General features: G+C 48.3%; 1 protein-coding gene across 4 annotated transcripts in view; it reads right to left on the reverse strand.

The window, feature by feature from the left end:
• The window catches only part of ASTN2 (astrotactin 2), a 694,556-nt gene that overhangs the window by 560,650 nt on the left and 107,117 nt on the right, over positions 1-26,789 (reverse strand). For all 4 annotated transcript variants that reach the window (XM_081150627.1, XM_081150626.1, XM_081150624.1 and 1 more), the window contains exon 2: positions 24,985-25,172. In XM_081150627.1, coding sequence (XP_081006753.1) covers positions 24,985-25,172 — 188 coding nt within the window. The remainder of the gene's footprint in view (positions 1-24,984; positions 25,173-26,789) is intronic.

Consider the following 26,789-nt stretch of genomic DNA (forward strand, 5'->3'; position numbering starts at 1 on the left):
CACCCACCTGTCATGCTCTAGCCCATTACCCTGCTTCATTTTCCCTCAGGGCACTTCCTACAGCCTGATGGTGTAATATCCATGCGTGTATTTGTACCGCACCTTCCTCTCTGACAAAACATGACCTCCTTGAAGATAACAATTTGGTTCTATTCATGCTGAATACCTCGTCCTTACCGCAGCTCCTGGCACATGAAAGAAAGTCAATCAATGTTGAATGAATGAATGAATGAATGAATGAATGAATGAATGAATGAGTGAATTTCAATCTATCTGAGAGCCTTGCTCTGATACTCAATGCGATATCACAGTCCTACACCTGATGGGGAGCTTTGGTCTTTCAGTTACTATTGGCAGGAAAATGACAAGGTAAGATTTGGCTTCAGAAAGCCCATGGTGGTAGCAGAGTGGGGGATGAATCAGAGAGAGAATTTCGAGACCAGGAGGACAGTGAAGAAGCTGCTGCGCTGTTCCTTGCCAGGGAAGACAATGGTCTAGACCAGGGAGTAGTGACATGAATGGAGAGCAAAAGCCCCCAAAGGAACAGAAGCCTCAGGTAGGCCATCAGCCCAAGGCTTGGGAGCCCACCAGCAGCTCGCAGAAGGAAGGACACATCTCCATGAAGGCAGATGTGTTCAGATTTCTGAAGATTATAATCGAAAGTGGCTAAAATAGTGACTCACATTAAATTTTTCCAGAATAGCCCCTGACAAAATGATACCCTCTATGGATTGGAGGAGAGAAGTCTGAGGAAAAGAGAAATATTTTGTATTGCCTAATGATGATGGGGATAAGTGTCCAACCATGTGGGAGGCATGGCCAGGCTCACTTGATACTCAGAGATGCAGACTCTTCTGAGAAGATGGAGCCTGATACCTGACAGATCCAGGCTGACCCCCTGGACAGCACTCTAGCTCCCCCACTCCGCCCACCTGTGGTCCGAACTGGAGAGGAACAACTGAGAGGTGGTAGTTTTCATTCCAACAAAGCCTGGAAGGAAATTAAAGAGATGCTGCAAATACCAAATTCAATTGCATTCATTCATTTAGTGAATCAATCCATCAGAGTCGTTCGACCCCTGCTTACTAACACCCTTGAAGTGCCAGGCACAGTGCCACCAGGGAGGGGGGGACAAGCAGCAGGTCAGATCTAGCCTCTGTCTGCATGGTGGGAATGGCCCGCTGTTTCTGGGTTACGTTATTTGCACAAGGCCATTAAAAAACTAAATCATCATTATGTCGTTAGAGTGTTTTATGTTTTCCAGGGACTAAACTGTCTTGATCCTTAAAAAAAAAAAAAAAGCTGTGAAGGAGAGAGGACACAGGCCACTTTGTCTGCATTTAAGAGATGGGGAATCCAAGGTTTAGAGAGGTAAGTAATTGCTGAAGGTATTAGTACCCAATCCAAAAAAAAATTTAGCTTAAAAAAAGGGAAGACTTTGAATAATATTCCTTGAAATATTTTTAAAGCATTACACATGGTAAGAAAACATTTTTCCAGCTTTATTGAGATGTAATTGACAAATAACACTGTGTAAATTTAAGAACCCTGGTACACTGTTGGTGGGAATGTAAACTGGCACAGCCATTATGGAAAACAGTGTGGAAAATACAAATAGAACTATCATGTGATCTAGCAACCCCACTTCTGGGTATATATCTGAAGGAAATAAAATCACTCTGGAAGAGATAAATGCACCCCATGTTCATTGTGCCATGATTTGCAATAACCAAAACATGGAAAAAACACTTTTCAGTGGGACCCAGTCTACACACTCACACGTACATACACACACACACACATATGCAAGCATCAAAATTTCAGAAACCAGTCTTGCTTTTCCTTTCTGCAATCCATCCTGATTGCAGAATCCATCCTGATATTCTCCATTGCACTCTTCCATTCCATACTACTTTGTTGCAGAACATGCTGGTCCTAACTCATTAAATGGATTTAATATCTTACTAATGGATCAAACACAGGAGTCTGGGGGGAAAAAAATCATTGACTTTCAGGGCATGAAAGCATGAGACTGAGCTCAAAGGACCCAAAGGACTCCCACCAGGAAGCAAAAATAGATTCAAGCTTCACTGCTAGAGATCGCAGAACTATGACCAAAAAAAGTAGAAACTATACGAACATCAAATTTTAGGTCAACGTGAAGAGGTCTTTCTAAACAGGCAAAACTGTCCAAAAATAGATGGATCACCTTGGGAAGTAGTGAGTTCCCTGGCACCAGAGCCATGCAAACTCAAGCTTGCAGATCACTTGACAGGGATGCTGCAGGTGAAATGGAAGGTGACCTCTAAGTTTCTTTCTAGGCCAGACACACAATTTAACGTCTTTTTCTCATTTTTCTCCCTGTGACAGCAGCCATCACAGGAAATCCTGGAAGCTTTGATGGCTGAGTCAGAGGGCACAGAGGGAAAATAGAGATGCTGAATTTTGGTCCCACTGGCAAACTGGGGAATGGAACATGACGCTCTCTGTTCCCACAAAACAGAGGAGGTGAGGTCTAAGCCGTTTAGGGGAAGACGCGAGGTGGAAAAGAGCACAGGAAATTAAGAAAACAGGAGAGATGTTTTACTCCCGGTCCTGTTTTCTCACTGTGGGACACCGGGCCAGCCTTTTGAACTACATCTCCAAAGACCAGTCTCGATTTCACGTTCCAGGTATTCCTTGTCGCTTTATTTCTGGGCCCCTAGTCACCTCTCTCGATGCCCATCCAGCAGCTGAGGAAGGTCAAAGGAAGAGAGGGGGTGGCCTAGCCTGGCCTTCCGAGGGGAGAAAGAAGGAACAGTTGTGCTCCATCCCCACGGCCCCGTGCTGACTTAGAGCCTCATACCGTCAAGCGCATGGGTCACGAAGTTCAATTCATTAATTCTGGGGGTGGAGGGAGGCTGACAGGCCTGTTGCTGACATGAATAACGATGGATCACTAGGAGAGAGCCCAGCAAAACCTGCAGCCTAATCAGACCCAGAGCGTCTCCTCGGGCACTGATGTAGGCCAAGAGCTTTCTAGCCAATCAGACCCAATTTCGATTTAATGTTGCAAATTGTTACCATGCAGCTCAGCGCCCAACTCAGCCTCAAACCGGGTTACTCATTCGTTCCCTTCGCCGGTTCCTTTGGAAACACCTGCCTGCTCACTGTCTGCGCTGCACGTGCGGCGGAGGAGGGGTGGGGAGTGGCCAGGCTCCGGTGAGAAAAAATCATGCATCCCTGTTCTACCACTTGGCACTCTTGTCTCTAAAGCCCATTGTTTGCTTGCCTGTCAAGACCCGCTGTCTCATCATAGCAGGACAGAAGCCAAGTCTTGACCTTTAGGCTTCTCCAGCCTTGCCACCCACGGTGCTTCCCCAAGCAGCCCGCGCCTCAGTCACAACAAACCATTTCCACTCCCCAACACAGTGCTGTGCCCGGCATCTTGAGGCCTCTGGGGTCGGCATGCACTGTGCCCTCCGCCTGGAACGCCTTTATTTGCTGCCCGCTGTTCTCCACCTCACCTGTATCTACCATCCTCTTAATCCAGAGGACAGTGGCCATTTACCCAAAGCAGACACTCGACAGAAGTAGAATGAATGAATGTATAACTCCGAACGAGACGTTCCAAGTTTCTAATCCTGTTTTCTCAGCTATAAAGTGAGAAAAATAATGAAACTAACTTTTACACCAGTGTTGGGGTGACCACTCATGAAGGAACCTTCTCACCTTCCCGGTGCCTTTCGGAGCCTTCTTGGGCGAAGTTATCAATGGAGGCTCTGGTCCTACAAACCCTTCCCCTTAGCTGCCGGCGTCTCACTTCTCTGAAGCTCAGTTTCTTCATATGTAAAATGTGGGTACTGAACCCTAAAGGACTGGGAAGACTCACAGCATTCATTCACCTGTGCACTCAGGATACGTCAGATGCAAATTATTGAAACAATGAATGTAAAAAGGGCGTTTCCTAAGACGGGGTGCAGAGGGGATGCTCAATAAAAGCTTTCTGCCTCATCTCCTTTCTTCTCCTGTGTCCGGCTCTTCCCTGTCTCCCTGCCTTCCCCCTTCCTCCCCCTACGAGTCTGTACGGTGTCCAATATAAATGATCTGTCATCATCCTCAGCACTGCAGACAGAGCAGTGAACACAACCAAGCCTCTGCTTTCGTAAAGCTTACATTCTAGTGATAAAAAAGTCACATGTGAGGGGGGAAAGAAGAAACTTTGGCTTTTTCACCCCGTTATGGAGGCATAATTAAAGATAGGCCTTTGGCTCGACCAGCCATGGCTCAGCGGTCAAACATCAACCTAGGATCCAGGAGACTGAGGTTCAATTCCCGGTCAGGGCACATGCCCGGGTTGCGGGTTCAATCCCCAGTGAGGGGCGTGCAGGAGGCAGCCGATCAATGACAACTCTCTCACCATTGATGTTTCTGTCTCTCTCTCCCTCTCCCTTCCTCTCTCTATCAATAAAGATATATTTAAAGAAAGAAAAGAAGATAGGTGATAGATAGATAGATGATAGATAGATAGATAGATAGATGATAGATAGATAGATAGATAGATAGATAGATAGATAGATAGATGATAGATAGATGATAGATAGATAGATAGATAGATAGATAGATAGATAGATAGATAGATAGATAGATGATAGATAGATAGATAGATAGATAGGCAGGCAGGTCTTTGGTCACAAACAGGAACCAAGACAAACCGAAGCCGTGTTCTTTGCCAGAAAGCAGGCCAGGCAGTCGTTTGGCCAGGTGCGAGCCAGCACCTCGGACAGCACCCCACCAAGGAGCTTGGCCTCAGGCTTTCATTGCTGGGCCAGCGGATCTGTTCAACCTGCCTGGGGCTTAAAAAGAATTTACAGAGCCTGGAAGCACAGGAGGCGTGTGTGCAGCACCTGATTCCACTTTTACTGCTGTGCCTGAATTGCGCAGGACTTGTCTGTATTGGCAAAGGTCTCCCCGATAAGTGCTCAGCCTGGCCTCCTGCTTGAACACGGTGGACTCTGAAGTCAGGCCAAAAAAATTTAATGCCGCATCACTTCCCCGAAAATGCCTCCCCGGACTCTCTCCTCATCCTGACCTCTGCTTTCTATCCCCTCCACCATCTGCAGCCCTAAAGTGCGCATTTGACTGGAAATGCATATCGCTCCAGGCACCTGTGGTGGAGTAAAATTGGTTAGGATTTCATGATCCCATCTAATTTCAGCTAGCAGCAGGCAAGGAGGGGAAAATGTTCAGTTCTGGGGAGCCCCACACTTTTTGATTTTCTTAAAGTAAAGTTGGAAAAGAAAGGTTTTATTATTGTTTTTTCCTCTAGAGAACTCTGTCCCTTTGGAAAAATATGTTGCTGAAGACTTTCCTGGACTCTTAAGATGTGTCCCTAAAAATATCCTTCTCTGGGAAGGAAGAAGGCAATATTTCTTTTATTTCTTAAAGAAATATATCAACACTTGCTTTTTGATAGACACTATCCCAGTAGTCAAGACTCCTGCATGAACACTTTGAGCTCTAAAGTATGAAAAAATAAATTCATAGAACATCATTTCTCCCAAAATGTCTCCTGTGCCTCTCACTAGTTGAGTCCAGCATTTAGGAGCTGGGGAACAAAATAAACAAGATGGTAAATTTGGGTCTAAGGATTCCTGGGGCCTTATCTAGGAATAGAGGATAGGAATTATATCATTAGACAGAATCAGCTATTTGCTCTCTCTGCAGATAGGAATAGCCATGGAGTATGGTCTTCAAACAATGGAATACAAAAAATATATATATTTACAATCACTAATTTCATCCCCTACTCAGTATCCAACCCCACGCTGTGGTTGATTGTTTTTAACCTTAGCATCTCTTCCCTCTCCTTTTGCAACAGGACCTAGTGTTCCTTTGGGAGACTGAATGACAGACACTTCAACACTCTCAGTCACATGGTCTGGCTCTGGCATACCTGAGTCTAGGTCCAGGAGTGGCCACCTGACCCAGGGTTAACCAGCTGGAGCATCCCAGTGCTTGCTTAGGGATTGCCATAGGCAGAATGATGCCCAGAGATGCCATGCCTTTATCCCTGGAACCTGTGATATGTTAGCTTACACGGCAAAGGGTAATCAAGGTTGCAGACAGAACTGAGGTTTCTAATCAGCAGACCTTTTGATAGGTAGATTAGATGGTCACTGATTACACAGATGGTCCAACAGAATCATAAACGGGAGAGGGAGGCAGGAGAAGAGGTCGGAGTGATTGTGTGAGAAGAACCTGACTCCCTTTTGTTGGCTTTGCAGATGGAAGGAAGGGGCCTCAAGTCAAGGAACGTGGGCAGCCTCTGCCTGCAGGAAAGGGTCGGGAAACAGATTCTCCCCTCGGACCTCCAGAAGGAACGCAGTCCTTCTGGACTCCAGGGAGACGTGTTTCAAACTCATGAACAGAACTGTAAGACAACAGGCCTGTGTTGCTTTAAGCCATTAAGTTTGTGGTAATTTGTTACAACATCAACTGAAAACTAACATAGGGATGGACACATGAGCAGATGATGTTTTGGGCACACACTTAACAATAAGCAGCCCTCTTCTTTCTTCCTGGTGATGCTAAAGTATCAAGTAATCTTACCACCTGGAGAGAGTTTGCCCGAGAATGAAATCTACCTGAAGGAAACCAGGGTGAAGGAACAGAGACATATTCCCGATGACTCTGTGTGGACGTTGTGATCTTGCCGTTCCTGCACTACAGGTAGGCTCAGATACTTCAGTTCCTTGAGGAGTTAGAGACCTTATCTGACCTCTAGCCAGGTTTGAGTTGGATTTATATCACTTGCAAATTTTAAAAAAACCCTAACTAACCCAGGCACGGTGGAGTAAACAGCTCCTCTTGAAATATCCTATCCCAATTCTGGATACTTATGTCATCGTATCTTTTTTTTTTTTTTTTTAATATTTCTTTATTGATTTCAGAGAGAGGAAAAGAGAGGGAGAGAGAGCTAGAAACATCAATGATGAGAGAGTCATTGATCGAGCCCGCAACCCGGGCATGTGCCCTGACTGGGAATCGAACCCCGATTGCCTGGATCCTAGGTCGACGCTCAACTGCTGACCCACGCCCAGCCGGGCCGTATCTTTTTAAAGCAAAGGTTGAATTAGCTGTTATACAGCTTCTCCCATTGCTTCTTATGTCCTAAGGCCATACAGGACAGATTTGACCCCCAGCTCTCCTGGAGGGATTTTTAGGGTTTGAAGTGGTGATCTCACCAAGACCCCCAAGGCTTCTCTTCTTCAGATTAAATCCTCAAACATAGTTTAAGAATTGTGGTCACGTGGTTCTGAGCTCCTTCACCACCCTGTGGTTCGTACTGCCTGGACACACTTGATTCCAGTCATTTTTTTAAGGTAATGCCACATCTGAGCACAACGTTCCCCCCAAATGACTAATCAGATCGGTACATCCCTGTTCTCAACGAGACACTTATATTGATGCAGTCTAAATGGAAAAAAGAAAGCGGGTTTTTGTTGTTATTGCTGAGCACTGTTACTGCATGTGGCATACTGTCCAGTAAAATCCACGTGTGTTCTCCCTAGTTGCTGCGGAGTCATTGCTCTGTCCCTCCCTCTACGCTTACGCAGTTCTTATAAATAATATTCTAAAGCATATCGAGGTCTTTAGAGTAATACCTACTGGATTTCATGATGTAGATAAGCAGGGAATGAGTAATATACAGGATTTCAATTCAGACAAGCGTGGATTCCAATCCTGGCTTCACCCCTAACAGCTGCCTGACCTTGGACAATTGCATAATCTCCCCCAATCTTAGCTTCCTCGCGATAAAATAATAATAGGGCTTCCTTCATAGGACTGTTGTAGAAATAAACAAGATAATGTATGGAAAGTGTTTGGCATAGTGCCCGGCATGTACTAAGCTCTCAAAAAGCGGTACCTATTATTATAGTCAGCCAGGGAAAACTAGGTCAGAGCTTTCGAGCTCAGGACCGTGCGTGCAAATGGAAAAGTTGGTGCGGAGAGAGGGCCGAAGACAGACGCGCGGGAGAGGAAGCACGGCCGGCCTGCCACAGTCGGCGTTTGCGTGCCAGGCCTCTGACTCCCAGGAAGCTTCCCTTAGGAGACTGTTTTGGAAACAGGACTTGGTAGGTAGGGAACGTTCAAAAAAAAGTCCTTAGGACAGATTAAATAAATTCCTGGAAACCATACATAAAGTGGAGGAATGAAGGCGTTTGGAAGTTGCAACCTCAGAGTGCAAGGGTTTCGGCAACCTGCGAGCCAACCTCTCCCCTTGCACGTAAGGCATGTGGCCTCAGAGACCGACGCGTCCTGCTCTGTTTCGACCAGCGAATCTGTTTCAGAGCCAAATGAAGTCGAGGTCCTTTTGTTTCTCTTTTCTCTTTTTGCCCCAAACTTCCTGGTCAAAGAGGCCATAAAAGAAGCCCATTTGAGCCCTAGTCGGTTTGGCTCCATGGTTAGAGAGACAGCTTGCGGACTGAAGGGTCCTGGGTTCGATTCCAGCCAAGGGCACGTACCTCAGTTGCAGGCTCAATCTCCGGCCCTGGTTGGGGTGCGCGTGGGAGGCAACCAATCCATGTGTCTCTCTCACATTGATGTTTCTCCCTCCCTCCCTCTCTCCCACTTTCTCTGAAAAGCAATGGAAAAAAATATCCTCAGTAGAGGATTAAAAAAAAAGGCTGTTTGAGTTTGTCTTTCTCTAGATGAAATTCAGAAAACAAGGACTTGAGTGTATGTGGTCATTTGAGAAGTGATTCTGGGATACACCAGGGGGAGGATGGGGCGGGGAAGGAAACCAGTCAAGGACAGCTGATTAAGCCAGATACCACACACGACTGGCAACAGGCCTATCCTGCTGGGGTGGCAAGGGCAGGGGTGCGCATTATCCAACCCTCAACGGTCACTGTTTCAGGGCTGCCGATGAAAGGCCACGAGTCCCTGGAGCTCTAGGCTGCCTCGAGCATGGGCAGAGGCCACCGAGCTGCCCGGAGGCTCCAGCCAGAGCCCCGTGGCCGGCACCTGCAAGTGTGGTCAGGACTCACAGGACCAGCGAGTGCTGGGGGGATCTGAGCTAGACACCAACAGTGCCTGCTACACAGTTCAAACGGCAAAGAGGCAGAGTCTGAAAACTACCAACCAGTGGACCGGCCAATCCACTAACCAATGAAGAAACTTATTAGCACTACCTGTGTTGGTATCTGAAGATGTCAAAGACACAGAGAGGACAGCCAAGGTGTGATCACCCTGTGGATGCAACCAGTCACAGCCCTGCACCACAGTTCCTCAGAATCAGAAACAACTCCAGGCAAAATCGGCCGGAATTCCCCCAATATTTAAGGAGTAGAGAATTTCTTAATATCCTTAGAGTCCTGCATGCTGATTCCTGTCTGGAATACTTCCTGTCACCCTCATTTTTACAAACACCAGCTCAAAGTCCACCTTTACATTAAGATTTTCTCCCAGGGCTCAAATGTGCTGGTCTGGCACGCTTAACTCCCAGTGACCCCCCCCCCCCCGCCCCAGATACCCCCACGATGTGTCACTCCATGTGCCCTCCTGCTGTTTTATACACACGGAAGCCTAGAGACGATCAGAGTCAGAGACCCAACTTTACCCGCTTCCCCAACCAGGAGTATTTTAAAATGAACTCCGGGGAGGCGATCGGCAAATTAGGTGTTGCTGCATGGCTCCGACTGACCTTTCCCAGCAGTTACAGGGCCTCCTGTGCCTCGGGGCGAGACGCTTACCGACAGTGCCGGGGTGATGCCAATTAGGACGCCCTCGAGCTGGGATAAGGTCAGCAAAGCTGGTGGGAACAGTATAGGCCCCCTTGTCCCTGACACCTACCCTGGCCCAGCTCCTCACCTAGAAAAGCGGGTGGCTTTCATAAGTGAACACTTATATTTTCTATATTTTCCCTTCCTTTCTTGTCTATTTGTGTGTGTGTGTGTGTGTGTGTGTGTGTGTGTGTTTGTTTTGCTTTCAAGTCCCTTTTCTCCACTGCAGTAATAAATCACTGCGGGCAGGACCCACTGATGAATGCTCAAGTCAGTGGGAAAACCTTACCGAGAGGGAGGCTCCTTGCAGAGTCTCAAAGTATCTCTCGGAAACATTCATTCATTACTGTGGGGTTTCTAGCAAATACCCACGAGTTCCTTGGCATTCCTCCCTCCAGGAGGCAGACCCGAGTCCCCTTCTCTCTGTGTGTGCTGATCTTAGTAACGTCTTCCAATAATAGAGAATGGAAAGAGTAAAACACGTTCTCCAGGGCGGAGAAGCCAGGCGGACACCACCTTAAACAAGTGATGGGGGCTCCTAGGATCGGCAGTAAGTCCTGTGGATACCACGCCCCTCCTGACATGATGTGATGAGCAAGCCACTCGCCTTTGTGGGGCTCTCCCTTCAAATCTCTAACCCCAGTCTGATTGTACGAGAGCAGCAGACAAACTGAAACTGAGGAACGCCTTGCAGAAGCACCTGCCCCGTGCTCTCCGAGAGGATCGAGGTGCTCATAAGCAAGGAAAGACTGAGGGCCGCTAAGTGCCACGGGGATTAAGTACCTGAGGCCGGATTCTGGAGCAAGAGAAGGACACCGGTGGAAGGAAGAACGGGGGAAACGGAAATCAAGCGTTCAGTTAACAGCGTTGCATCAACGTCATTTCTCGTCGCGACAGGCTGACCGCGGCTGAGAAAGGTGTTGACATCAGGGGAAGCTGATTTAAGGGTAGGTGGGAATTCTCTGTAATGTCTTTGCCACTCTTCTGTAAGACTAAAATGATTTCTAAGCAAAACGTTTTGAAGAAAAACACAAGAACAGATAAAAACTAAGAGCAGTCCCTCCTCTGGGCGGTGGGGTGGAAGCCCCGGGCTGGGACTCCGGGGCCGCTCCTGCCTTCCGCCCGCCGGCTGCCGTCACCTGCAGGGAGCTCCTCTCCGGGCACAGCTCCCGTCACACGGGGCGGGGCGGAGGGCTCTCAGCAGTTCCCGGGCACATCCGCTAGGGCACAGCTTTGGCGTTACGTGGGGTGAACATAAGAAAAAGCACCACCCAGATCCTGCCCACAGCTCCGAGTCTCCACCTAGCTCCTCACTTCCAGCCAGAGCGGAGCCACTTCAGTCTGTTACAAAGTGTCCACACCGCATTGCGTTTCATGAAAAAGTTTTCTGATGCAAAAGGCTGAAAAGTACCGGAATGGATCATTTATGAGGCTCCTTTCTAAACTTAAATTCGTCCTCTCGAGCTATGTCTTCCCTGAATTAACTGAAAAAGTAACTTACACGTTCCCTTCTCTGTCTCACCTGTGAGTTTTCCACGGGTGGGAGCCGTATCTGTTCCCTTGCGTGGATCGGTCCCCAGCCCTTGTCGTGGGGCAGAGCAGGCGCTACCGGGGGAGCTGCTGTTGAAGAAGACATGAGGAAATCTAACAGCCTCTTGGAAAGTGAGTGCCCTGACCCCGGGGTCTTGCTAATATCATCTGCTTCAAAGAAATCTTGACTGAAGGGCAAAAGTTGTCAATTATTGACTGGTGATCAAATCCACACAAGCATGTAAGACCTAGATCAGTTCTCCCCTTCCTCCGGGAAGCTTTCCTTGATTTTTCCAGCTGGAAGTGACCTCTTCCTCCTCTGTGCTCCCAGTCTTTGCTCTGTGTGTCTGACACAGTGCTACCTTGTCTCCCCTAAATACCCGACTCAAGGCCCCTACCTGAAGACATGGAAGCCTTCCTCTTGGACCCCCTGCAGTGTTTACCACGGTGCCCTGTGCTTATGAGATGCCCCATGAAAAGTGTAGGAGTGAAGAAGCTCCAGGCCTCCTTGTTTCCAAAGGATCAAAACCAGATTCGAGCAAATCTAGGTCTGAATCTCAGCTCTGCCAGTTCCTACACTGTGACCTTGGATAAGTCCCTTCTTGCCCTCAATCACAAGTCAGACTCTGGTTGGTTAGTGATGTGGTCCAACCCTACAGGTCAGGTCACACAATTCCAGGGGTCTAACACAGTACTCGATACACAGTGCGTGGGTGTTCAAGAAATATCAGTTGTACAAATAACTAAATCGCTGCCTCTCTGAGCTTCAGCTTCTTTATCTGTAAAATAGGAACATGGACACCTACTTTGCATCTTTACAGTGAGATGAAGTAGCAGGAGCATAGCTGTGCGTTCAGTAAGATGCCCGGAGCATGGCAATTGCTCAATAAATGTTATTTCTCTTCTAGTCTCTTCCCACCAGGTATTTTCTCCAATGAGGGTCTAACTTAAGCACTTCTCCCAGCCATGAGCTTCATCAGGGAAGCCAAATTAAGAATCCAAGATGCTTACATTGGAGAAAAAACGAAGGATGCTAGACCACGGAGTGCCCCATGGGGTGTAATGGATTCGCAGTAGCTCTGCTAAGAAAACATCCTGGCCCCCAGTTGAGAGACTAACGCAGCACCATTTGCATAACAGGTGTTTTTGCAACAAGAATGGCACTTTAAAGACAAATCCCCCCAGTGCATCCCCAAAGGTAGGGGTGCATATTTAATTACATTTCATGCCATCTTTTCCTCTAGCTCTGTGCTAGGAGGGGACATATCTCTCCACAAAGATGGGAAGATTTTTAATAGAAATGGCAGGAATCCAGAGCGGCTCCTTAGCTGCAGTGCCCAAAGGAAAATGTCAACAGTGCTGCTTTGGGAGAGGAGCCACGGGCTTGCTTTCTTTGCTGGAAGAACATCGAGCTGAGAGGGAAAAAGCATAAAATGGGAAGAGCGGAGCACGCTGGGGCCCAGGAGAGTGGAGTTTCACTTCGGGCAAGGCCCTGAGCTGGTCTTTATCACAGATTTCATTTTATTTTTAATTTATACAGCAAACAAAAGGCATAGGTATAACCAGCCTTCTGATACTGATAGCAGGAAACGGAGGTTAAGAGGATTTGAGTAATTTTTCTAGGGTCATAGAGCTCATACAGCTTCGAGTTGGGCCCCAAGCCTATGTGTTTTCCCCCTTGTCCACTGTCCCAGTGACTGCCCCTTAGTTGGCACACGTTCGGTGACATGCACTGTGTCACCATTTCATGCACATGACCTCGGTGAATCCTTGTGCCTGTTCCCCTACCTTATAGAAGAGAAAACCAAGACGCAAATAAATTTGGGATTTAAACCCAAATTTGTCCATCTTTTATCCCCAGTGTCATGCTAATTTGCTGTGTGGGTTTGAATAAGCCAGTCCGTTTAATGAGCAGCGGTTTTCTCCTCTTTAAAATGAAGGTCTTGGCAGCAGAGATGGGAAAGGTTCCCGTGTCTCTCACACGCCATGGCTTTATGTGCTTCTCCGCCACGCGCTCTTCCCCGTCTGCCACCTCCGGGCACCCCAGGCCTTTCAGTTATCCCCGGGGGTGCTGAGATAGTTGGTAAAAGGGGGTCTGGCTTTACCGTTGAGTCCCCGTGTGACCTTGGACACGATGAACCTTTCTAAGGTTAACCAGGGCTGCTAATAATAATAATAATAATAATAATATAATAATAATGGCTGCAACATGAATGCCTAAATACCCAAGGACACTTCTGAAGATAAAATGCAACAGTAGATGTGTAATGTTGCCTCCAAACTGCCAAAGCACCGCGCAAACACCAGCCAGCCTTCATACTGGTATTGCTGCTGAGGTGAAATGCGGTCTGGAGGGCTATTAACTTCTGTGTCAGCGGAGCTGATCCACCACAGCAGGAATGGTGCTCTGGCCCCCACAAGAATCCCGGTGCTTTCTAGGATCTGCTCTTCAAAATTCCTCCCTCAGCGTTTAACAGGGACTCGGCTACCTGCTACAAATGGACACTTCAGAGAACCTTATCAGGAAGGCAAGGAGGCCCTGCTACAGCACAGGATCCTGCTAAAGGCAGAGACCTCGGACTCCAGCAACCCTGGTTCACGCCTGAGCAAAACCCTTCTCACAAAAGGCTTGGCCCCTCTGAGCCTCAGTTCTCACATTTAAAAGGCAGTTCCTAAGAATAGCCTCCTCGCAGACTGTTGTGGAGATCGGAGAAGGTAACTGTGGAAAGCACTGAGCACTGCGCCTGGCACACACTCAGCAGACTATGCTATGATGAAGACCGAAATGCCACCGAGGCACAAACCGGCAGCCGCGCCTGGGCGCACAGAGGCGGGACAGGAAGGGGCTCAGGTGTCCTTTCCGAGGCGTTGCCTGGAGCCCCCACTCTAGTATGCACCCTTTCACCTGGTGTGAAAGGGTGAAAAATGCAACTGCTTAAAATCCATCTGCTTTTTATAACTTCCAGAGACCAGAATCTGCGCGGGCAGCAGGTCTCGGCTGCTCCTAATTAATTCCTAAACAAAGACCGCTCTGGCAACAGCAGTTGATGAAGCCAGTTGACCTCCTGGTGCAGAAATGATGACATGGTGTTGTTGCTGCTCCACAATCTCGTTTTTCACTTTGCACCACTTGGTCCGGCCAGCCATGTCGTCACCTTCTGAGGAGCAGGAGGTGGCCCCCGGGGCGGCTCGGAGACCCCAGCTGTCACCTCCCAATGCTGCTGGCCTTTCTCCACTCAGGGGAGGGCTCCTGACAGCAGCGTGGGCTAGAAGCAGCCAGAAATACGTCAGCTTGGCCTTTAGTTTCTCTAAGAGATTCCCAAGTTGAGGTCTCTCTTGTCTGCATGGTGTCTGGGAGGCCACAGGTAATAATAATCAGTTGTCATGAACTGAACATCTACTATGTGCCAGCACTCTCCTGGGCATTCTGCCTGGGTTATCTAATTTCATTCAACACAGTCTTTTAATATATGAGTTACTGTCCGAAATCCGAAGTCCAGGAAACAGGTAATGGAGAGATGAAAAGAGGTTGCACAACTATAGAGTGTCATCTACGGAGCCCTTCCTGCAGGGGAGGCTCCAAGCGCTTCACCTTGCGGCCTCACTGAAGCCTCTCCACCACTGGGAGGGCCTCTGGCAGGTTAGACGCCTTTCCAGGTCATACAGGGAGCAAGCGGAGGAGCAGACACCTAACAAAGTGCGGGCCTCTCCTCTGAGCTGGCTGTGCTTCTAATGTCACTGGTCTCAATGCGTTCTCGGGGAGACCACTGGCTCCAGACACAGATCCCAGCTCTTGGGTGGCCATGTGACCTTGGGCCATCTCAGTTTTGGATGAGCATATGCTCACGCACCTCGTCTGTGAATGAGTGGTAACAGTTTTGTACATCTTAATGAAGCTGTATGTGCCAAAGGCCTTGCTGGCATGCAAAGTGCACTCTTGAGAAGCTGTTGCAATGCCTGAGTGGAAACTGTTACCATCAGTTCCTCTCCCTGCAACCTGTGAACCTGCACCCAGTGCTAGAAGCTGTGAAAAGCTCACAACCATAACACACCAGACTCAATCATGTCTCCCAGGCCATTCGTCTCACAGTTTACTGAGCTGCTCTTAGATGCCAGGAACCTCTCTCCTCTCCTTTCTTCCCTCCCCATCCTGTTCCCTTTCTGCTCTCAGGTCACCTCCTCCCCCGTTTCTCTTTTACCCTGTTGTCCCAGGAGCAAGAGCAGAGGGAAAGGAAAATATTGATTCCAGCTTCCCTAATTCCCTCCGCCGCTGGAGGCTGGGGAGCCACCAGCCACAATTCTCTGCTGCGTTAGTTTGCTCAGTGGCCGCAACAGAATTCCACAGGCTGCACGGCTCAAACAACAGAGATTTCTTTTCTTACAGTTCTGGAGGCTGGAAGTTCAAAATAAGATGCCAACAGGGGTGGTTCCTGGTAAAAGCCTTCTTCCCAGCGACAGACAGTCCCCTCTCACTGTGTCCTCACTGGTCCTACCATTATGCATAGGCATGACTGGCCCCTCTCTCCCTCCTTATAAGGACACCAGCCCTATTGCATTAAGGGTGTCACTCGCATGCCTCATGTAACCTTAATTACCTTCTTAAAGGTCCTATCTCCAAATGCAGTCATAGTAGTGGTTAGGGCTTCAACCTATGAAATTTAGGGGGAACACAATTCAGTCTGTAACACCTACCATTCTGAATCTCAAAAACAGACAGTGGCCATCCCAGATTTCACCCCGGGCCTTAAATGACCTGACTCAGGGCGAATGTCCACCAAAGGCACACCTACCCAGGTATGCCAGGGCTCCGGAAATTCCTGCTCTGACACTGACCAACTGTGCAACCCAGGCAAGCACCTTCCCGGTGGCTCAGCCTGCCCTGCTATAAAATAATGTAAAAAAGAGCACCTACTTAATATATTGTCAGGAAGTCTTCATAAGATGTTCAACAGGAGCAGGCTCCATGAACATCTGTGGTCAGCAGTGTTTGAGCTTGAAGAGTAGCTACAATTTATTGAGGAATGCATCTAACACTAAGTTGGCGCTTCACATAGATGCTTCCATTCCTGGCTATGATTTTATTAGACAAGGTACTATTGTTACACCTATTTTGCATCTGAGGAAACCAAAGCTCGGAGAGGGCAAGTAGCTCTTCCAAGATCACACAGTTAGCAAAGGGCCAACTGATCCAGGTCTGGCAGATTCCTCTCTCCCTTCATCCGAGCTGCTATGGTTATTGTAACAGTACAGACCTGCCCTGCAGGTGAGCTTTCTTTACCTGAGGTCATCTGCCAAGAGGGGAGGGGAGGGCTGCCCCACATCTCTCCCTAGAAGGCCTCTGGAGGTCTGTGAACCATCCTAACAAAGCCCCTGGCACAGACACCACCGTATCTCACCTCCTATTAAGGAAGCTGAAACAGGGCAGGCCTCTAGTTGCTGCATTAGGGGAACATCAGGACACGTAAGGACTGTAATAAAACAGGAACGCAGGAGGGTGTCCACGGGGAAAGCCCAGGGCCACTCTGCTTGTGCTCCTGCAGAATTTTAGAGAAGAGAGGAAGGGAGGGACACGGAACAACAAGGACAGGAGGAGATCAGATGGGGATGCAACATGAAAGCAAGAGTTTTACAGCCAGGCAGGCAAACACAGCTTCTAGAACCCAGCTCGGCCTCTTCCCAGCTGTGTGACCTTGGGCAAGGCCGCTTAACTTTTTGTACCTCAGCATTTCAACCTGGAAGATGGGGACATCTATGCCCGCCTGGAAGGGTTGTGTGAGAAGTAAGGAATAATTTAAACGATTAGTGGGTGGATGCTGTGGCTTCCCCACAGCTGGTCTCAGGATGCGGCCGGTCAGGGGTTCTCTGCCTTGGCTATCCGTCAGCATCAGAGGCGGGGCTCGCCGTATGCAGGTTCCCAGAACCCCACCCCCGCTGTCCCGATCTGACACACCTGGGGCAGGGCCCACGAAGCTGCCTTTAAAGTTAGTTTACAATAATTCTTACAGAGGAAAAAGATCTTGTTCTGTATCTAATGATATACCAACAGTAAACTTAACGTTAGGCGATTTTGAAAAATCCTAAAGCATAGTGGTAATGCAAGGGATGAAAAGTTTATCATCTATGGACTTCAGTCTCCTCCCAGGTATTATGGGAAAACCAGCCTACAGAACTGTGCTAATAAGTAAAATAATGACAGAAAGCTTCCAGCATGCGGTGAGTGCTCAGTGCTATTTCTATGAGAGTCATTCTCACCCGGCCCTTGAAAGGAACGCATCATAGCCCCGTAACTGTGGAAACCCAGGAGGGGAAACTAAGGCACAAAAAAGTTTTTCTACCTTAATTCCAACCTCACGTTTTGCTTGATGAAGCAATCTGCAGGGGCCAGAACCAATTAGTGGTTTTAAATGCTTTGATCCAAGCAGGCGCTGGCAATCACGTTCCATCATCTCCCACATACGCCCGGCCCCTCCAAGTGACAGATGTCAAACAAAAGCAGGACAAGGTCCTCCATCACAGGCGGAATCGCCGAATTAATGGAAGAATTATGGCTTCTGAAATCCACTCCAGCCCTATTGAGGGGAACGTTCCAATTTATCAAAGCCAAATGAACATTAATTGCAGCAGTCGGGTAAGTTTTCCAGACGCTATGACCTTCATTGAATTTTAATCCAAAACAGATAAGATTTCCTTCCACACAAGAGAAAACAACACAATTAGCTCCAAATGACAGCGAGACCACGGAGCAGACACACACAAACGGCGCGCACACTCGCACCCCCCGCGAAAACATTGATTCTGCCCGACTTAAAATTCAGCGCGGGGCAGGTAGGCAGCGAAAAGGCGGGTCAACACGATCACGCGGCTGCAAACCGCCCCCGCCCCGCGCCCTCCACCCGGGAGGGAAATCTGGGGGGCGGAAGCCACGACGGGGAAGGTGGCAGGCGGTAATGGAGACAGAATTTCCGTTAACTGCTGTAATTAATGTTATGTCTCATCGGGGAGAGATTAGGCAAAAACAGAGAGAGAAGAACAGAAAAACAAGCATTATTTTGCTATTAAAGACACCCTTGAGCTGGGGGGCACGCGCAGCAGGAGCCTGAGTTGGGTAAGGGTCCGAGTGCACTGTGGCTGTGCGGGCAGTGTGGTTACCGCAAGGCAGTGAAGTGGCGTGTCGCTGTGCTGAGCCTGTGCGCTCAGGGCTCCCACCCCATGGGCGAGAGGCCCTCTGCCACCCCATGGGGAGAGAGGCCCACCCACGGGGAGAGAGGCCCACCTATGGGGCGAGAGGCCCTCTGCCACCCCATGGGGAGAGAGGCCCACCCACGGGGAGAGAGGCCCACCCATGGGCGAGAGGCCCTCTGCCGTGTGCAGACCCCAGCGGCGAAGGCCTAGGGGGAGCCCACACACCACCCTGAGGCCTAGGGGGGAAGGCCAGCTCTGCCACTGGCCTGCCAACGTGGCATCAACCGGGTCACTCTTTGAGACCCACAGGCTTTGTTTCTGGTTTTGTTTTCACCCTAAGACAAAGGAGTTGGATTCAGTGAGTTTTTTCAAAGCTTTTTTTTTTTTTGAGAATGAAGTCAGAAATTTCCACTCTCCTCACTTTGAAGTGTATCCGGTCAGGGAGAACCAGCCGTCTCCTTCCATGGTTCAAAGCTGAGGATCAGGCCTGTGTTAACAACAAGCTCTCTGTGAGTCCGGCTTCTGCTACTGGGCTGTCCTGGGCATCCTCCCACACTGTGGCTTGTGAATAACACAGCGGTGGCACTTACTGTTATCAATTAATTATGTTCTTGTACCAAAAAGAGATATGGGGGACGCCTAATCCCAGGAACTCAGAATGGGACCTTATATGGAGACTGGGTCTTTATGGAAGTTATCAAGTTATACAGAGGTCTTTAGGGTAGGCCCCAATCCGGCATAGCTGGTGTCCTTATAAAGAAGGAAAATCCGACCGGAGAGGCAGGCCTGCCCACAAGAACAAGGCCACGTGACGACTGGGGTTACGCTGCCGCAGGCCTGGACCAGATCCTTCCCTGGCTCCTTCAGACGGAGCATGGCTCTGCCCACGTCCTGATCTTCTAGCCTCCAGAACTGAGAGACAGTAAAAGTTTGCTGTTTTAGTCACTTCCTCTACGGTATTCTGTGGGCAGCCCTAGGAAACTAATGCAGACTCATGCATAGCAGAGTGCTCAGCCTTACGAAGACCTCGCCGTGTGTCAGCACCAGCTCTGTGTGCACCATCCAGGCACCCGCACAGCAGCCCTCACGCGGACACCGCTCCCTCACCGCTGCAGGCGAGGAAATGGGAACAGAGGGAGGAACCGAGCCCCTGTCACAGGGCCAGGAAGCCAGGGACAGAGCCAGAAGCAAACCTTGGGATCCCAAGTCCACCTTTCTTGCACAGGAGTTACATTCTCTGTGCCTACATTTTCTCAAAAGTGGAACAGGAGTAATAACGGATGTTGAATTAGGATTGCTCTAAGAATTAAAGGAGTTAAAGTTGTGTCGACTACTATAACACTGACTAAGCCGTTAGCATTTTTATTTTAAGGTTCTTCATTGTCTGGATTATTTTCTCAAAACCTTTCTAGCTGGTTATTTTCCTCCTGACATGTAATCTCCAAAAGTAAACAAAGTATTTCAAGTCTCATAAAACCTCTAAAACTAGTTGAACAGAAAACTAGTTCTTAGCAGTCAGATCCTACAGAGCTGGTTTCTTCTGAGCTAGTGGTTGATTTTTTTAAAGATTTTCTTTTCTTTTCTTTCTTTTCTTTTTTTTTTTTTTTTTTAGCAAATAGAATTTTCATTGTGAAGTGTAGTAGGCAAGAAAACCATTGCATGATTGAGTGGCTAAATCAATAACCTGAGGAATGTATGATACGCTGTGAATAAATAAATGCGATAGCTGGGGAAGTGATCTAAAGCCATTTTCACAAAAAGCTTTAAAAAGCATTATCCCCATATCACACGGATCCTTTAAACAAAGATATTGATTGAGAACAGTAATAATAATTTCTTAGATTTATGTGACATTTTTTAATCCTCAAAGTATTTTTCTATACAGTATGTCATAGAACCATAGATCTTCTAAGTTGGAAGCAACTACAATAATCATCTAATTTAACTATTATTTCTTTCAAAATCCCAATGAATAGCTCTTCCAGCCTTTGCTTGCATACCCACAGAAACAGGGAACTCACTACCCCCTGACTCAGTTCACTCCACTGCTGTATAACTCAAACAGTGTGAAAGGTTTGTCCACTGTCTTGCCATGAACAGGAATGTTGGTCGCCCCTCAATGGGGCCCACCTGCATAAATCTGCATCATTTTCTGTGGGACGGTCCCTTTGATAAAAACATGTCTTCAAAGGTCTTCTCTTCTCACACTGAAAATCAAATGTTCCCTTTCATCCCCTTTGGTAACACAGTCTGTCACTGATGTCAGAATATTTTACTACAGCTAACATTTTAATAACAGTTATCATTTCTTGAGCACTTATTGAATGTCAGGCACTGTACCATACAGAATTCTGCCCAAGAGCAAAGACTCTCATTTTGCACTGACAGGAGTTGGAATTCCAGGTTCAGCACCCATTGGTGAGGTGAACTGGAGCAAGTTAAAAATCTCACAACTCCCAGATTCTTCATGAACAGTGCTTACCTCACAGGTATTAGACCAATTCAATGGAATAATGCATGTCTCTACCTAGACTATGCAGGACACTTGCATGTGCATCCTCACTTGGTGCTTAGGAAATCTCTAAGAATTGGGGGATATTACAACAGCTTTACAGATGATGAGGCTGGTCTGGCGAAGGTCGTAAGACTAGCAATGGAGACATCCTTCAACCTTGGAGCTGAATTCCAAGTCCTACACTCCCTTAATATAGCAAGAATTCCATGTAGGAAGGGAGTCTTTGTAAGATTTTATCCATACTCTCCTATAATTTCAGCCAGCAACTAATGTACAGAAAGGAGAAATCATGGTCCACACATTAAGGAAGGAGGTTCTGGAGTCAGCCTACACAGAGCGAAATATCTGCTTTACCATTTAACCTTCGCAGGACCAAGTCACACCAATAGATACTGTTTGTATTAACATCTCAGGTTCCTCACCTATGAAATAAGCATAATAACAGCATCCACCTTATGATGTGCTGTGAGGATTAAATGTAATAATGTATGTAAGACAAAGTTTGGAATACGACCTCGCGTATAGTAAATAATCAATGCCAGGCAGTATCATTTTGCCTCTAGATCAATAGCAAAATAGCAGCAACAATAAGACTAAACCCAGTGTCTTCTTACTCCCAGATTACAGTCCTTGCTGCAATGGCAATGGTGCCCATGACGTGCCAGGCTGGATATTAGGTACTATTTATATATTTCTTCCACTCTTCCAAATAACCCTGTGAGACCAGCGGAGATGGCCTTCCACTCTGTTTCTCACCTGAGGTCCCCCGAGTACCTCCTCATTGCATGACCCTTGGGATATTAACAGTCAGATGACATGACCTTTTAGGACAAAGTAGATGCTCAACTGAGGTCTTAACAAGCCCGAAAGACTAGGCTGGTTCCATTCCAGGAGGCATGGACTGCGCCAGGTTTCAGTGACTAAGCGGGAGCTGGATGCCCCACATGGACGGGCAGAATGTTTATGCTAAGAAAAGGGAATGGAGAACATTGACCCTGACCTCCAGATTTCTTTGAGATTTGACTGAATGATTTGGGTCTTCCCACAAACGATCTCAGATCTTCACCGAAGATAAAAACCATGAGAAATTTGACAGAGTGAGAGTCACGGTCTCACGAGTAGCCATGCGGCATGAGTTTGGATTCCTGGCAAAAGCCTCCTCCTAGAACTGCCCTCTTATTAGCACTGTAGCCTTAGTCAAGTCAGTTAAACACACTGCGTCTTGGATTTCTCATCTGTGAAATGGGGAGACAGACCCAAGCCAAGGCCATTCTGAACAGCTGCTTGGGGGGGATGGAAGGAGCAAACACTCTTTATTTTTGCTGAACTGTCTGTGGCCAGAAGAGCAAGGACGGAGTCTGAGACACAGGAGAGGCCTATTCTCCAGGCCATGCCCCGCTAGCTGGTGGGGAGATCCTAGACATTTCCTAACCTATACTTGGGACTCAGTTTGTCCATCCATGAAATGAAAGGATAGAACACATCAGCATGTCTCAATAATAAAAATCCCCTAATAATAAAAGCTAACGCTCTTATATGCCAAGCTCCTCTGAACAAAGTACTTGGTGTACCTGCACGGTAAGTGTTAGGATAACCCTCTTTATAGATGAAAAAACAAGGCACGGTGGGGAAGTACTTTGCCCAGATGATTCAAAGTGTTGAGTACATGACAGACTTTCCATCCAGACACGTGGGCTCTGGAACCTGCGCTTATAACCTCCATGTCACCCTAACTCTAGATAGAGGGCAGAGTCCTCCGAGGTGCATCCCACCTGTGAGAGGCTGGGCTGCCATCAATGGATGCCCTGGAGTTCAAAGTTTCCTGGGCAGGACTCTGTCTCCTGAGGATAATGTAAGGGGAGGAAAGATCCAGGTGTTGGAGCTCTGAAGGAGGAAAGGAACCACCAGGTGGTAGCCTTGGGCCACTTTAGTGCATGGGCAGGGAGGGTCTGCAGGGTGGCAACCGGGTGATCTACTCAGCCAGCCACATCCTAACTCACAGAGAACTTCAGAGACACCTGGGCCTCAGTGAGTTCTTTCCAAGCTGACTTCTCTGAGCAGAAGGAGAGGTGAGGAGCGCCTACAGTCCTTGCTGATACAGTCTGATTTTGTGGAACTACCACTGGGCCTGGAGACAGAGACAGCCCATTTAAGATCTCTTATAATTGAGATAGTACTATCCAGGTCACTGGATTATGGCAAGAATGTATGTAAATAAATGCTGTGTTGGAGCACATAAAATGCTTAATAAATATGAGTCCAAACTGAGTCTTTCTCTCCAATGTAACAAGAAGAACAGTCACACCCCCTCAGTTCTTCTTAACATTAGACAGTGCCCATGCTCCATGAGGAACTCGGCAAGTCCCCTGAGGTGGTACAAACTTGCACCTCAAAGTTAGCGTGCAGGCACCCACTTGGCTTGACATGTGGCTGCATCATGCGCTAAATATATACATGGGCAAAGTCTGTCACATTCACTCCATGAATAACACAAAGGCCTTGATTTGTGCCTCCAAGTGAAGAGCACGTGTTAGGTCCAAAATTAACACTGCTGTCTAGCTGGGGTTTGCGTGTGTTTTTCCAAAAACAGAAAACTTCCAAGCTCTTGCTCAGCCCCAATCCGAATGTCTAATGCGCACTGTTAGTTGAAACAGGAAAACAAAGACCGAAAGCAAAGATCTGCTCCGTGGTAGACTCTCCAAAAACACCTGTGGACTGTTGAACAGGAAGAAATGAGAAGGTGGGTGGTAGCCTTACTTGGCTGTGTGGCCTATGCCCGTCACCTCACCTCCAAGCCACACCGTCCTCACACACAGACTGGGAGTCCCATCCCCTAGCCTCAGGCACCAGGCAGAGCTGTGCTAAGGAGAAAACACTGTAAGAGAGGCTTGAGGACTGAAAATCACTGGGGTGGGGGTCATCTATAGCTATTAACTGATCTCTTATCCAGCCAACTAGACCCCACACATTCTGCATACTGAATTTGTCTTTTCCCATCTACCTTGCAAAGTCATTAATTACTGCTTTTTAAAGAGACCATAAATGTGAACCCATTTATATTTTAGATTTCCAGTCACTTGATTTCACCCCAGGCGCCTTCATCGAGGAGGCAACAGGTTCAGGGAGTTCCCGATTGTGGAACCACCAGAGGTAGAGGGCCGCCTCACCTCTCTGCCCATCACTTCACCTCCAGCATGGAAGCGACACGCCTGACTACATACGCAGCCTTCCTGGCGAGAACACAATGAGATTACGTCCACAGAGGTGCCCAGCACAGTGCCCGATAGGTGACGAACAGGCGTTTCATTCTCACCCTGAGAGTGTAGAGGACATCGCGCCGGCTTCGTAGCCAGACACGCCTGGGTTTGAAGAGCGCGTCCCTCTCTTAAGAGCCGTGTGGCCCTGGATGTTTCTCTGCCCACTTTATGGTATTTATAACTGTAAAGTAAGGGCCATGGGGGGCTTCTGTGTGCAACCACACAAGCTATGCCCAGCCCGGCTCCAGGGGCCACCATGTGGTGCTACGCTGCAGGGGGTGTTGTGAGGGTTAAAGCACCTGGCACACCAAGGGCACTTGGGAAAGGGCAGCCGCATCCCGATTTGTTCCGATTTTGTTTGCTCAGCCATTCTTGGAAAGGCCAGATGTATTTTGGAGCAACTGGACCTCAGCCCTCGGCAAAGCAGGCCAAGCACATGACAGATGTTAAACAGCTATTCCCAGAGACGTCAGCCAAAAGGCCAAGGAGTTGAGGACCCTTTATTTTCTTCTGCGAAGCACAATTAGTTTGTCACAGCTGACAGATGACGGATGGGTATGCATCAGTCCAAGTGACACCATGGGATCTGTCTGACCTTCTCTTATCACTCTCACCTCACACTCCATCAGCTCTTTCCCGCTACCTGCTGACCACCCCCTGCCTCCCCCTCCATCCCTCCCCACCTTGCCCTCCCCTGCCCCCAAGGCTCCCCACCTCGTTTCCACTCACTCACCATCACTGAAATGTGGAGAATGTGCATCTGCTCCTCCACAATCTCCGAGGGCTCCTGGAGCGTGGGGGCGGTGGCCCGGGCCAGCTGCCCGGAGCTGCTCATGGAGACGTGGAAGTAGAGAGTGCCGTTCTCCAGCCACTGCTGCCTCCAGTGCACCAGCGAGATGTCCGCCGCCGTGCCCGACATCTCTGCAAGACAAGACGCAAGGTGCCCGGTGAGCTGCATGCCAGGCCTCGGTGCTGCAGTGAGGGAAGAAGCCACGCCTATTCAGAAGCTCAGAAGGTACCTCCTTTGGACCAGGAAGCCTGTCCTCACATCAAATCTATGAGCCAGAGGTCATCACTTCCATTTATAGATGGGTCAACGGTGGCCAAGATCCATCCCAAGCAGCAGAAAGGCAGAGGCAGGATTTAAACTCAGGTCTGTCTGGTGCCCTTTTGCGGAGCACCATGCATGATACGGTGATTCCTTCTGCTGCCAGCAATGAAATCAAACTAAGCCAGAGGGGCAAAGTGCTTACATTCTCCTGAGGCCACGAACAAGACAAAGGGAGGACACTGCTGAGAGGGTGACTTCTTCAGCAGCTGAGCTGGAGGCACTAGTGGCCGAACAGTAGAACCTCAGAACCGGAAAGGCCCAAGAGAATGGGCCGGCCAAGGGGCTCAGGGCCATCCTTTGTGTGAAAGGAGCTTGGCAAGTAGGATGTTCTGAATCTGTTTCTACCGCTTCAAGCAGAGCAGCTCCACGTTTTGGCAGAGTATGTGCTGCGCTCCCAAGCACTGGGGTGTCGGCACAAAGGTTTCCATGGCTTAAAAATACTTGAAAAGCCACTGCGCCCCCCCGCCCCCCCCCCAGTGTTCTCATATATAACCAGTGGAAAGTTAGGTTATACGCCCTAGCCAGTTTAGCTCAGTGCTTAGAGCATCGGCCAGAGGACTGAAGGGTCCCAGGTTAGATTCCCACCAAGGGCACATTCCTTGGCAGCAAGCTCAATCCCCAGCCCTGGTCAGGGCTCGGGAGGCAACCAATCAATGTGTCTCTCTCACATCGGTGTTTCTCTCTCTCTTCTCTTCCTTCCACTCTCTCTGAAAAAGCAATGAAAAAAAATATCTTCAGGTGAGAATTAAAAATAAATAAATAATAATAATAAAAGTTAGGACAATCTAGTCAACGGGAAAGTCACCTGACTTGAAGTTACTAACTCTTAGCTCTCTGCTGTTTCCCTCTGCACATACTTTATATCTATATAACATTTTAATAGTATTTGCACTCAATCTAATCATACCTACATACCCTCTTGCTAAGTAGAAGGATGATGGCATAAAGTACCCAAAGTGCCCTTGCACTGGCATCATACAATCTTTTCACAGTTCTGTCTACTAAAGGGGTGTGTCCCTGGAAAGGCCCTAGAACGGCGAGGCCTATCAGTGTGTCCTATGGAGAAGAGGGAAGGGCGGTGGTGTCCTTGGAGGGTAGGCAGGTCTTCACTCAAGTGAGAGTCCTATAGGAGACCTAGGCCAGCCATCAGCAGACAAGGAGCCTCAATTGTGTCTGAGGCTTGGAACTTGGAACTCTCTTCCTAAGACAGGAATCTGACCTAGAGGCAGTATTCCTCCAGTCCCCAAAGACTGTATACACACACACGTGTGTGCTTGCACACACATACACAAGCACACGCACACACACACACACACTTGAGGACTGATGGGAGGCTGAGTTAGAACTTCTTATCTGATCAGCTCTCCCCACGCCCTACTTCAGCCCCCTGTTATATCTGATGACACTGAAGGCAAAAGAGTTTCCTT

This window comes from Miniopterus schreibersii (assembly GCF_964146895.1).
Source record: "Miniopterus schreibersii genome assembly, chromosome: 11".
In the NCBI taxonomy this organism is placed as follows: Eukaryota; Metazoa; Chordata; class Mammalia; order Chiroptera; family Miniopteridae; genus Miniopterus; species Miniopterus schreibersii.